We start from the raw sequence: 13,941 nt of genomic DNA on the forward strand, positions 1-13,941 counted from the left end.
CCACTCTGGTTGGGTCCCTTTTCTCCTTGAAAATTCTTAACAGCAAATAGCACCCACATTCCAGTTTAAGTCCCCCCAAATGTGGCTTCAACCTATCTTTCACATCTATCTACTCCATCACAGATACTGAAGTCCTATTACTCAAGACTGTCACAGCTCCCAGATTATGCTCTCTACTTCTGACCTCCAAACCTGTAATGCTTTTCCATCTGTTTAGAAAGATGTTTCTTTCTTTTCCCAGCTCTGTTTATCCTCCCCTCCTGTTTGGTCTTTCACGGGTCTAGTTTCTCCGTAATACCTAACTCCTAAATATTCCATTGGAAACAGCCCTAAAGTACTTAGACTTACAGCTTATGTAGAACTTCATCACATTTTGCCTTGTCTCGTGGTATTTGTGTCTAAGCAGCACAAAATAAGGGGAAAGGCACTAAACAAAAAGCCAAGCACCATCACCAGTTGTACAACCTTAAATATGTTGTTTAATCTCAATGTTAATTTTTATCATTAATGAAATAAAAGTATTATTTAGCTTCCCATGGGTTTGAAAGATGATTACCTAGGTTGTGAATGTGAAAGAGTTTTGAATATCATGATTACACTTCTAGCACTCCTTACTAGATTATAAACTCCTTAAGCATAGCATTGTGCCTTACTTATATGATCACCCACATTATAGCTAACAGTGCTTTATATTTAATAGGCTTCAATAAATATTTACTAAATTATTTTTCCTAATCAATCTGCAAAAATAAAGTTTCATATAAATTCAGTATTCATACTTTTTAATAATAACAGAAGTTCCCAGGCAATAAAAACAATATTCACAGTGATCCCAGGAACAACAAAAACCTCATGAAATAAGTTTCAAAATTTCATTCTGACAGCAGATGAAGATAAAAAAGGATCAAGCAGTTAAATTACCTTAGCCTGTACCAACCCAAACAAAGTAATTCTTGGTGTCTTTAAGAATGTTATATTTTAAAATTAGATTATAGGTACAATTAGCTATGACAGAGCAAATTTAAATCATTTAGAATTTCCAGGCCTTTAGTCACACACACAAAAAAATGCCAATTATACACACATGCACATACCTTAAAATACTTAAGATTACATTTTATTACTTAGAGGGAAAATGTCTTTCCACTTATTAATTAGCTAGACAGCCTACTAATTTTTTTCTCCAACATTTTTACAAATATCATTTAGCATTCAGGCTTGTTTGTTGCCTAATGTTAAACTGGCAAAAATAATCTTCATTAATTAAGACTGTATTGCTTACTCTGCAGTATCTCATTTAGGATCACAAGTAACACATTTTGGTGATAAATTTTAAAACCTTTACATAAATTTTTTAAATTACTGATCCTATCTTATTACACTCCCCAAAAAAACCACCAAGGCCCTAGAATAATTTTACAAACACATTCATAATTAAGTGAACAAGGAATATGAAATGATGACTTTCATCTTAAAAACTAAGCATGATTTCAAGATATAATTTCAATAGCCATCTGAATCTGCAAAATGAAAGCCACAATGGCAATACATATGGGTATCTATTTTCTCAGTTCATAGTTAATGAACTGTATTCAACATAACTAAATACATAGTACATTTTTATCTATACACGAAAATACTATCCCAATTACCCATGTTGAAACTTTACATTAGATTGACCAAATTATAGATAGCACATTTTCAAAAGTATCAGGTACTATGCCTCAAGTTATACGAATAGTAAACTTACTTTGTAATTCTCCTCTACTTCAGCTAGTTCTAGTTTCACATTTTCAGCAATTTTCACTTGTTCTTTCCATTTCAGCTCCATTTTTGCAAGTTCATCAGCATATTTATTGCATTTTGTTTTCTCATCCTAAATGAAATTAGTATAATTACCAAAAGATTTTAAATCCATACACAGCTAATATCTATACAAATATACTTGTGCTGAATGCTTATTATAACACTGTTGTAAAGGTATAAAAATTGAAATAACCAAAATGTTTGTCAGTGGAAGATTGGACAAATCATTTTATATCCATACAGTGGAACAGAATATATTTATTGAAAAAGAACAAAGTGATCTAAAAATTAACAAGGAAAAATGGCAGAATACATTAATTGAAAATATCAAGTTGCAAAAACAGAATATATAGTATAATCCCATTTCTGCTTTACAAGTTGTTTAACACAATTTTATATGATGTCTATGTAGTATATGTAGAAAAAAATAAACCAAATTTATTTTTTTGGCCACATCACACAGCTAGTGGGATCTTAGTTCCCTGACCAAGGAATGAACCCGGGCCCTCGGCAGTGAAAGCTCGAAGTCCTAACCACTGGACTACCAAGGAATTCCATAAACTAAAATATTAATAGCCCTTTTATTTGGGGATCAGGATCAAAATGGTACTTTTTACCACCTTTATTCTTCATTTCTGTAACACCATAAGATTTCACAATAAGCACACATTACTTTTGCAAAGGACATAATGAAAATCACATATTTATAATGCTATTGTTTCCATATATTAATAATTAAAACTCTGGGATTTCCTGATAAAGACAATCTTTAGAAGGATTTCTTATACATTGCTCTTCTCTACAACCCAGAATGTTAAAAGAATGGAGTTTTAAAACATGACGAGAGACTTCCCCAGCGGTCCAGTGGTTAGGACTCCACGCTTCCACTGCAGAGGGCACAGGTTTGATCCCTCGTCAGGGAACGAAGATCCCACAAGCCATGCAACAAGGCCAATAAAAAAAATTTTTTTAATTAAAAAAAAAAAGAAAAGAAAAAATATATGCGTTATGCTTTGAGCAATTCAATGGAGAAAAGTCTTTTCAACAAATAATGCTGGATCAATTAAATATCCTTACTATACATACCACACCTCACACCATACACAAAAATAAACTTAAAATGGTTAACAGGCCTAAAAGAACCTAAGACTACAAAACTTCTAGAAAACAAGAGAAAATCATTACAAGTTGGAGTAGTAAATGTTTTCTTAGAACATACAAAGAACACATAAACAATAAATTGATAATCTGTACTTCAGCAAAACTAAAACTTTTTCTAAAAACACCATTAAGGAAATAAAAAGGCAAGCCACAGACTGGGAGAAAATATTTACCCCACATATCTGACAAAGGACTTGTATCTGGAATAAAGAACACTTACAACTCAATAATAAGATGAACCCAATTTTTTAAATGGCAGAAGATGAACTCACAATAAAAAGGAATAAACTATACGAAGTGAGTCAGAAAGAGAAAAACAAATACCGTACACTAACACATATATATGGAATCTAAAAAAAAAAATGGTCATGAAGAACCCAGGGGCAAGACGGGAATAAAGACACAGACCTACTAGAGAATGGACTTGAGGACACGAGGAGGGGGAAGGGTAAGCTGGGACAAAGTGAGAGAGTGGCATGGACATATATACACTACCAAATGTAAAACAGATAGCTAGTGGGAAGCAGCCGCATAGCACAGGGAGATCAGCTCATAGCACAGGGAGATCAGCTCGGTGCTTTGTGACCACCTAGAGGTGTGGGATAGGGAGGGTAGGAGGGAGGGAAATGCAAGAGGGAAGAGATATGGGAACATATGTATAACTGATTCACTTTGTTATAAAGCAGAAACTAACACATTGTAAAGCAATTATACTCCAATAAAGATGTTAAAATTTTTTAAAATAAAATTTATTAAAAAACAAACAAAAAAAGGAATAAACTACCAATAACAAGCAACAACATAAACAAATCTCAAAATAACTGTGCTGAAAGGGGACAGGAAAAGAAGAACATACCATATGATTCCATTTATAGAAACGGGACAAAAGATAGGCTAATCTATAGTGGCAGAAAGCAAGCCAATGGTTTCCCAGGAGTGGTGAGAGAGGGAGGGATGAGCTGTAAATGAGTACAAAAAAGCTAATGGAGTAATGGAAATGTTCATTAGCTTGACACTGTGATAGTTCCACAAGTATATACATATATATATATATATATATATATATAGCAAAACTGAACAAACTGCAGACCTTAAATATATGCAGTTTATTGAATTTCAATTGTACTACAACACAGTTGTAAAAAAAAAAAAAAATACCTTGAGGAAGTTTCTAGCTTGAAAGAATACTCTATCTTCCTTTCAATAATACTATATAATGCGATTTTTAAAAATATTCATCCAAAATTGTTTCATACTTACTAAAAAATAGGTTAGTCCCTTATAAGCAACTACTTTGACCTCAGGGTAAAACTGTTCTAATCAACCCTCTACAGAAGGATCTTCTGAAGCAACAAAAATGTTCAGTTCAAAGTCTGATTAAAGGATTACATTAAACTAATATTATCAAGACAGTAACATAAAATATTTTAAGTTAATTACTAAAATAATATATGAATTTCCTTATATGGCTCTAAAAATTATCCCTCTCCTCTCCACATGAACAGAGAAACAAACACACAAAAAAATATTGAACGAATGAAAAACATACACAAAACATCTTTTCCTCTCTTCCCCAAATCAGGTACAAATAAAAAGTATTTTCCCTTTGTCCTTTAAATACTCCAGGAGTGAATACTACTAGGAAGTTGCAAAACTTAAATGTTTGAATAATAGTTTAATCAAAATAATACCATAAAGGCAACCACTCATTTGGGTACCACTCCTTTTTTTCCACTTTACAAATCTAGTCACTTTAGGATGTGGTGAAAGTCGTTGCTATTATTACAGTAAGTGTAAAAAAGAATACTTCCCTTTTATGCAGTTCAAACATTTTTCATGTATCCTTATCAGAAGAAGACAGACAATATCCAACAGCAACCTCAATTAATCACTTGCCCATTATCAAGAGAAGGACATCAGGGTAACAGAAAACAATAGTTTTAGGATCGTGGTTTTTTTTTTTTTTTTTTGGCCCATGCTGTGCAGCTTGTGGGATCTTAGTTCCCCAACCAGGGATCAAACCCAGGCCCACGGCAGTGAAAGTGCCAAATCCTAACCAGTGGACCACCAAGGAATTCCCAAGGATCATGATTTTACACACATGCCTACATGAACAGGTACACAGAACAACCTCCACTTATCATCTCAAAAGTGAAACTAAATATCAGCATATGGGTATAAAAAAGAAACCCTGGGATACCCATCAATCAAAACAATAAAGATAAGCTAAGCCATTACATTTGATAAATCTTTATCTTACGAGAGAGCTAGCGTACCTGCAAGAGTTGTTTACATTTATTATACTTTTCTGCAGCAATTTCTTTGGTCATTTCAGAGACTTGTCCCTTAGTTAGATTGTCAAAATCTATCTCAGCTATAACAAGGAAGAAAATTAAAAGATTAAAAATTATTTTGATCCTTGTATTATCTTCTTGGTCAGAATAACTTGAGCGTCAGTATACTGTGAAATATAATAAACGGAATACTAAAGGAGAGAAACATCTATTTTAAAACATCTATTAATACTCTAAATAGAGGACAATATAAACATTAGATGAGAATTTTTAATTTTAATTTTTTCATTCAATAATTTAAAAAATCATTATTTTTTTAACTAGCTAAAAATAGTTCTAAAATGGCACAGAAATTGTTCTCTATATACTTAATAGATAGGATATATAGGAAAGCCATACTCTTTGAGAATACATATTAAATCATTTTTCTAGTCCTTCGCTACTATTCAGTAAGTCTTTATTAAGTCAATATAACACCTTTCTTGGTACTACACAGGATATATAGAAATGGAAGGCAGGATCCTGTTCTACAGCAGTTGAATCTAAATATTTAATAGTATAGGAAACTTATAATACATTTAAAAAGTCTAAAACACCAAGTGCCCCAAACACTACACAATTAAATATACTTTACATGCTCTAGTATTTATTTTTGTTATTGTCAAATCTTTAACATAAGGTGAAAAAAGGCATTAGGACAACTGAAAACCTAGAGTTAATTTAAATTTTCATGTTGTTCATGTATTCACTATGTCTCTCTAATCTGTTCTGTAAGTTAATAAACTAATAAAATATTTAACTTATCCACCAACAGGTACACTAATGAGGAAAGTACCCTAATGATCCAAAGCAGCCAAAACAAAACAAAAACAAAAAAAGGCAAGAAAGAGAGAAACATGAATAGAATTAAAGGGATTTTTAAGTTTTCCCCCACAGAATTGTACAATTAAAGTGCCATAAATGGTTCAGAATTCCACAGTGTTAGAATATTAATTAAAAATTCAATTCTTGGCTCTCTTCCTATAGATCAAATACTATAAGCATTTGCACTTACAAACACCAGCTCATTTGATTAACCATGCTCACGAAGATAAATACTAGTTCACACTCACATTTTGTATATTCACCACATGCATGACTTACTTTTAGACATTTACTTTCCCTTTGCCTCAATCCCTCACTTAGCAGGATTTTTTTTAAAGCTCCCTAAAATTCTGACACATGGAACAGGCAGTATAAATGAGTATAAATACTTTTCAAGGCAGGACACTTTATACAAAAAGTCTAAAAGATTTTTACCTGTAGAAGGTGGTGGCTTTACATCAAGCGTAGAGGCAGTAGTAGCTGGGTCTGTGTTTATTGAGGCATCATTCACTTTCTGCTGACTCCCAATTTTCTTTGTGAAGACACTATTGTTATTAGCCTATTCAAAATGTTAACAATCAATGGTTAAATGAGTTACATTTCCCTCCTTCAGCAACCATGCATCATATAAATAAATCCTGAAAAGTCCACAAAGCTGCTGCTGTCTTAAAGGCCAACAAACACTAAAGTTACACACATCACTTTACTAACTGACCTAAATGTTACAAAACAGAACATTTTATTTCTCCAACAAATAAAAATTCCAGATTTAAAAAAAATTATCACTACAATATTAGGCCAGTAATGTGAAATGAAGCAGAGAGAAATTATATTCAAAGGGTATAACATTATAAATTTGATTTGTAAACAAAAATATTGATAAAGGAATTATTTTACTCTGATGAATTCAATTATACTTACTGATTGGTCTGAAAGTTTGTTTATTTGTTTTTGGAGCCTCTGGCATTCCTTGAATTTTTCTTTATAATGATCTGCTGCCATCTGAAGACGAAGTTTCAGATCTTCAACTTCTCTTCTCAGTTCGTGTTCCAGTGTATCAGTCTTTTCCTAAGAGAGAAATAAACTCTTCCTCTAAGAGAAACATAAAAATCTCATATCTCATAATGTAGTAGTAAATCCAACTTTCTTTTCGCTTTTTTCTTTCTGGCTCTTAGTTTTTATTTGTTTTGGAGTTTTGGCTACAGAGTCACATTAGGTCTCCTAACAAATCCAGCTTTATATTCCTATGACTAAGGTTCATTAAAAAACAAACAAACAAAAACAAAACACTTGAAAAGAATATTCTATCTCCTGAGAAGCAAGCATATCCTGTTAAATAACTATAGTACCATTTTATGCAGCTAGTAAATAAATTCTAAACAAAGCAATATATACCTCATATCAGAAAGTTTAATTAACAATAATAGAGCATTTTTACTAACAATTAGGAATTTGCTTACAGAAGTTTTTCTTAAAGCCTGCATTAATTTCAACCCAAGAAGTTACAATGACTAAAACAAAATGAATGGCAATTTAAAATTCTGTGACCAGGAATCTGACCTCAATTATTTTAACATAACTCAATTCTCTTTCATAAGCTTATCGTGAGTTTTTGACCAAAATGGAAATTCAAAATTAACCCGCTTTACCTGGTCTTTTCTCACAGCACTTAGTTTAAGCTCTGCCACTGCATCAGCTAACTGCTTTTTCACTCTCTCATTTTCCAAGCGTGCAGTGTGCAGATCTGCCATCGTCTTATCCCGCACGTTTACAGCATCGCTAAGTTCTTTAGCCAGAAAGACAGCTTCCTGCCGAGTTGCCTGAACCTGTTCCTCTGCTTTACGAAGTTGCTCCTTGAAAAAAACTGTATCTTCCTGAAGAAAGGCAGATAAATATATTTGTAATTAAACCATTCATGTAAAAAACAGAAGCAGAAACAATATTTATTCCTATTTCAACAGATCTAAAATTTTAAATTAAATATTGCTTTTCTATTCATGACTTAGATGAAGTATGTATGTCTATAAAAAATTTAAGATGTGACTTAGAGACCCCCATATAACAACCCTACGCATCACTACTATCACTTTATACGTGACAAACCTGAAGTACAGAAAGTCAGGCAACATAACCAATGCTTAGCTAAATAGTGACCTGAATGGAAGCTTCTGTCCCCCAGAATCTCTCCAGCTACAACTGCTGACCCTCATTTTTTATAAGCAATAATTACAAAAACTTCTTTTAACTCCAAAAATGTTGGTTAAAAAAATGTTTCCTATGATCTAACCTATAACATACCCAATATAATATTAATATACCATTAAATTAGCACCTCTTACCAAACCTAAAAGTATCTTTAAAAAGTTAAAATTGCCATGATAGGGCTTCCCTGGTGGCGCAGTGGTTAAGAATCTGCCTGCCATTGCAGGGGACACGGGTTCGAGCCCTGGTCTGGGAAGATCCCACATGCTGCGGAGCAACTAAGCCCGTGTGCCACAACTACTGAAGCCCGTGCGCCTGGAGCCCGTGCTCCACAACAAGAGAAGCCACGGCAAGGAGAAGCCTGCGCACTGCAACAAAGACCCAACAAAGCCAAATAAATAAATTTATAAAAAATAAAATAAAAATTGCCATGATAAAATTATTTCCTTTAATATTAAACAGACATTATGAGCTCAATAAATCTAGTTTATTTAACATTCGTATTTTTACCTCTGTATTAGAAATAATGTAAACTCAAAAAGTGCAACCCATTCGCGGTTTTTAAACTGTTAGCTACTTAGAAGGAAATGTAAATGATTATTTATGTAATGCTGGGGTGAAGAAAATCTTTCTAAGTATAACACTAATAGAGCTAATATATAAATGTTATCAGCTTCTATATATCAGAAGGGAAAAAAGCAAAAAAGAGAACTAGAAGAAAATTATTTGTAATATATTCAAAAAATGTATAATACTCTGATATAAATAGATTTTCTAATCAATAAGAAATGGAAAAATTTTAAACCAAAAAAGAAAAAAAAGGGTTTCCCTGGTGGCGCAGTGGTTGAGAGTCCGCCTGCCGATGAAGGGGACACAGGTTCGTGCCCCGGTCCGGGAGGATCCCACATGCCGCGGAGCAGCTGGGCCTGTGAGCCATGGCCACTGAGCCTGCGTATCCGGAGCCTGTGCTCCGCAACGGGAGAGGCCACAACAGTGAGAGGCCCGCGTACCGCAAAAGAAAAGAAAAAAAAAAACCCAAAAAAGGAAAAATATGGAGAAAGGCATGAACGTGAAATTTCTTTAAAATAAACGGCTATTATACATAGAAAAAATATTCAACTAAAATATTCAAATAAAGAAGGTAAAACAAATACCATTTATCCTCTTTCAAGCTAACAAAGACTGAAAAAAAGTAATGCTCTAATATTTGGATGGTTTAGGAGAACTGGCACATTTACAAACATGTGGGCTCATATAATCTATAAGTGGTAACCATTCTTATCAGATTTTTGAAACAATCATCGACACCTTTAAAATGCACATGGCTTTTGATCTATCAATTTAATTTTCATGAGTTTCTGATTAAAGGGTATGGACATAGGTTTAGTTTTGCAGGGATCCAGTAAAATATTAAGATTATGAAAAATTATTAAAAATCAAATGTCTAAATGGGAATTTATTGTAAACAAACTATGATATATCCTCCACACAATGAAAGCCTATGCAACCATTACTAGCAGCAGTATATGTCATACCCTGTTGATACATTAATTTTTTTGAAAGGCAATTTGAAAATAACTGAAAACGTAAACATTCAACCTGGCAATTGCACTTTGAGGAAGTTATTCTACAGATTTATACACGTGCCTAAATATCTGTACAAGAATGTTTACTGCCATCATGCTTATAATACCTAAGGGTTATACACTAAAACTAAAAACAATTGCATACTACACAGCTGTTAAATAAAAGGAGAGATACTACAAAGCTGGGGGTTTTTTTGGCCTCGCGGCTTGCAGGATCTTAGTTCCAGGGATCGAACCCAGGCCCCCAGCAGTGGAAGCGTGGAGTCTTAACTACTGCATCACCAGGGAATTCCCTACAAAGCTGTTCCAATGAATGAGGAAGATCTGTGTGTGAATTCATACTGCAAGATGTCTAGATGTTCCATAAATTTTTTTAAAAGTTTTTGTAACACTATATTCTCATTTTTGTTAAAATATAAATATTGTATGTACATTCACAGATTTCTAGTAAAATTACTATAATAATATATCTGGGAAATGATATTGGTTACTTTTACCTTGTACCCTCACATACTACTCAAATTGTTTTATAACCATGATTTTTGTATTGCTTTTATAATTTTTAAAAAAGTTTTAACAACCAGGCATCAATTTCTCCAGGTATTTCTATACCTATGCTTTCCTCACAGAAGTCTTGCTTAAGTAGCATCTTATTAAATAACAAATAAACAATCAAACATGCTTTTCACCTTCCTGTTTGCATCTGCTATATTCAATACCCTGAAAAGTAACTTGGGTCTTAATCATTAGTTCTAAATACCACGCACATCTGATGTTTTAAGTGTTACATTAACTATATCTGAGTGTATTTATTAGCAAACTACTAAAAACCACATAATACTCCATCCATAAAAGTTAATGAATAAATCAAGGTAAATCTAAACAATGTAGTATTACACAGCCATTTTTTTAAAAATTAGGAAGATCTCTATGAACTGCTAGGGAATGATTTCCAGTCTATACTGTTCACTGAAAAAAAAGCAAAGTGAAAAGGAGTATAAATAGCATGGCACTTTTAAGAAAGAAGGGGATAGAGAAGGGTGTGTGCATGCACACACATACACCAAGCTTATTTTTGCAAAAACAAACATAAGAAGAAAAAACTGGAAACTAGTGAAAATGTTTACCTATGGGTACAGGTAAGAAAGGAGTTTTTTAGGGAAGAGTAAATTTTTTTGTTTCATTTTGACTGTGAATGATACAACTATTTTACACATTCAAAAAATAAAATTAAAGGAAAAGGTTAGGAGAAAACAAAAAAACTGAACTGTATTACAAATTCATAACATAAATATGTTAAAAAAATTAATTCAAGTAACCTTTGAACATGGTACTCTGTACATCCTTAGTGAAATACTCTAAGATAAAAGAGCTGGAAAAGATCTTAATTTTATTCAGTAGACATACTGTTGGAAGTGGCGTTGATATAATAATTCTGAAACTACTGGTATGTACAGCTGGTTAGAAAACATGAATAGATACAACGTTTTGGAAACAAGGGTTCTCACACTGGGAGAAGAGATACATAAATATGTAATGGAGGAAGATAAGGAAGAACCCTAGGAGATACTGAATTTGAACTGGAGATATCAATATAAATTTAAGACTTAAAGTGTCTGTCTATTGAAAGTGCAAAGTAGCAAAAGGATCCAGTGGCTTGGCTTCAAAATACCCTTCACTAATGAAAAACATCAGGCTCTTTGGAGAAATGGGTAATAGCATATCTGGAGCCGAAACTAAAACTGTAATACACAGTTCTACCACAAAACAAGGAAGCATTCAAAGCATTAGGGGGACATATCAGAAAGACACAAGAGCAGGTTTGAGAAGGTTCCCCCCCAGCTAAATATAGGACAATTTGAGTATGAAAAAGAATAATGATGATGTATAACAGGGGTCCCCAACTCCCGGCCACAGACCATTAGCAGTCCACGGCCTGTTAGGAACCGGGCCACACAGCAGGAGGTGAGCGGCAGGCAAGCAAGCGAAGCTTCATCTGTATTTACAGCCGCTCCCCAGCACTCACATTACTACCTGAGCTCTGCCTCCTGTCAGATCAGCATAGGCATTAGATTCCCATAGGAGCTCGAACCCTACTGTGAACTGCGCATGCGAGGGATCTAGGTTGCATGCTCCTTATGAGCATCTAATGCCTGGTGATCTGAGGTGGAGCTGAGGCGCTGACGGTAGCTCTGGGGAGCAGCTGCAAATACAGATTATCATTAGCAGAGAGGCTTGACTGCACAGACACCACAGTAAATCAACTGCTTGCAGACTCATATCAAAGCCCTATCAATGAGTGGCAAGTGACAATGAAGCTGCATCTTACAGAGTAGACTGCACATAAGCAACACACTTCGGGTGTCACTGTCTCCCGTCACCCCCAGATGGGAGCATCTAGTTGCAGGAAAACAAGCTCAGGGCTTCCACTGATTCTGCATTATGATGAGTTGTATAATTATTTCATTATATATTACAGTGTAGTAACAATAGAAATAAAGTGCACAATAAATGTAATGCGCTTGAATCAGCCCAAACCATCCCACCCCCACCCCCACCCCCCTGAGAAAAAAACTGTCTTCCACGAAACCGGTCCCTGGTGCCAAAAAGGTTGGGGACCGCTGATGTATAATATACTGAACAAAAAAGAATCAGTCTATAGTGATATAAAAAAAGGGGAGAGGGCAACAGGGAACCACCTCATTATAATAAAAGAATACCTACTAATAAACATAAAAGGAATGACAGAATTTTTAAAATCACCATTTTGTAATCATTAATTCAATAACTGATGCAGGAAAGGATCATCAAGGGATAAAAAACACTGGGTCAAAGAGTATTGGGGAGTAGGATGTTCACATGATCTCAAAGCATTACCCCACAGATTACTCAATAATCACAAAGAGAGAAAGGCACCAATATATGGAGAGACAACCAGACATAACTTTAAACACATGATTAAACCTAATATCAGCAAGAATGGAATTGATATTACATGACTTTTGATGTGATTGCACCAGAATATACAAAACATCATCTACGCCTTTTCTTGCCAAAAATCTTCGACCTAAATCTAGTCATGAAACAACAGACAAATCTAGATTATGGAATATTCTCTCAGACAAGCCTGAATTCTTAAAAAATATCAATGTTATAAAAGACAAACAGTATAGGGACACTGTTGTAGATTAGAGCAGACCAAGAACACAACAATAATCATTAATGTGTGATCTCTGACTACCGGGGATCAAGCAATTTTAAAGGTTATGCAAACATACACGTGGGACAATTTGAATGTGGACTAAAACTATATACGAACATGAATATTATATCAATATAAAATTCCTTAGATGTCATAATGATATTACGGTTATACAGAAGAATGTACTTGGTAATAAGAGAGACATGCTAAAGTATTTAGGGTGAAATGTCATAATGCCTGCAACTGACTTTCAAATGGCTGGGGTGAGGAGGAGAAGGCATATAAATGGGGGAGGTAAAGATAGCAAAATATTTAAGGATATATATGTATTCATTTTTCTGTTCTTTCAACTCTTCTATAAGTTTGAACTTTTTCCAAAAAAGAAGCTGGGGGAGGAAAGATTAAAAATAAAAACGACCATACTGTATACGTTTAATAGAGATAGTATTTTACAATCTTCAAATACATATTGCAAAAGTACTTACCTTAGTTGAGGTTGTAAGCAAGAAAGCCCTCTGTAGATTCTCCTTTTCAGCCAAACAGAACTTCAGTCTGCTAATCTCTTCTTTGAAATGAGTAATCATGTTTTCTTTGTTCCCATCTAAATTCTTTAAAGTCTGGACCTCTGACACAAGCTTGGTATTTTCTATTTCTGTATTCTTCAAATGTACCTGAAACAGTGCTTGAAAATGTCAAGAATATTCTTTCTAACTCTATAACCTAAGTTACTCAAAGTTTAAAATATTACTATTTATCTCTAACCCAAATACGATCCAAGAGAAGGGAAGATTCACTAGATGAGAAGTCAGGAGACCCAAATTCTGCC

General features: G+C 34.0%; 1 protein-coding gene across 4 annotated transcripts in view; it reads right to left on the reverse strand.

Moving 5' to 3' along the window:
• Positions 1 to 13,941, reverse strand: part of TAX1BP1 (Tax1 binding protein 1) — an 88,212-nt gene that overhangs the window by 24,594 nt on the left and 49,677 nt on the right. For all 4 annotated transcript variants that reach the window (XR_016394307.1, XM_030759799.2, XM_022584434.2 and 1 more), the window contains exons 8-13: positions 13,601 to 13,786; positions 7,775 to 7,999; positions 7,047 to 7,193; positions 6,561 to 6,684; positions 5,244 to 5,341; positions 1,751 to 1,876 (exon numbers count right to left, since the gene is read on the reverse strand). Coding sequence is in view for 3 of the 4 variants with exons in the window: in XM_030759799.2 (XP_030615659.1) it covers positions 1,751 to 1,876; positions 5,244 to 5,341; positions 6,561 to 6,684; positions 7,047 to 7,193; positions 7,775 to 7,999; positions 13,601 to 13,786 (906 nt within the window). In the remaining variant the exon portion in view is untranslated. The remainder of the gene's footprint in view (positions 1 to 1,750; positions 1,877 to 5,243; positions 5,342 to 6,560; positions 6,685 to 7,046; positions 7,194 to 7,774; positions 8,000 to 13,600; positions 13,787 to 13,941) is intronic.

Source organism: Delphinapterus leucas, chromosome 9 (genome assembly GCF_059928025.1).
Source record: "Delphinapterus leucas isolate spDelLeu-1000000601 "Yukka" chromosome 9, BTC_Dleu_Yukka2, whole genome shotgun sequence".
Taxonomy (NCBI): domain Eukaryota; kingdom Metazoa; phylum Chordata; class Mammalia; order Artiodactyla; family Monodontidae; genus Delphinapterus; species Delphinapterus leucas.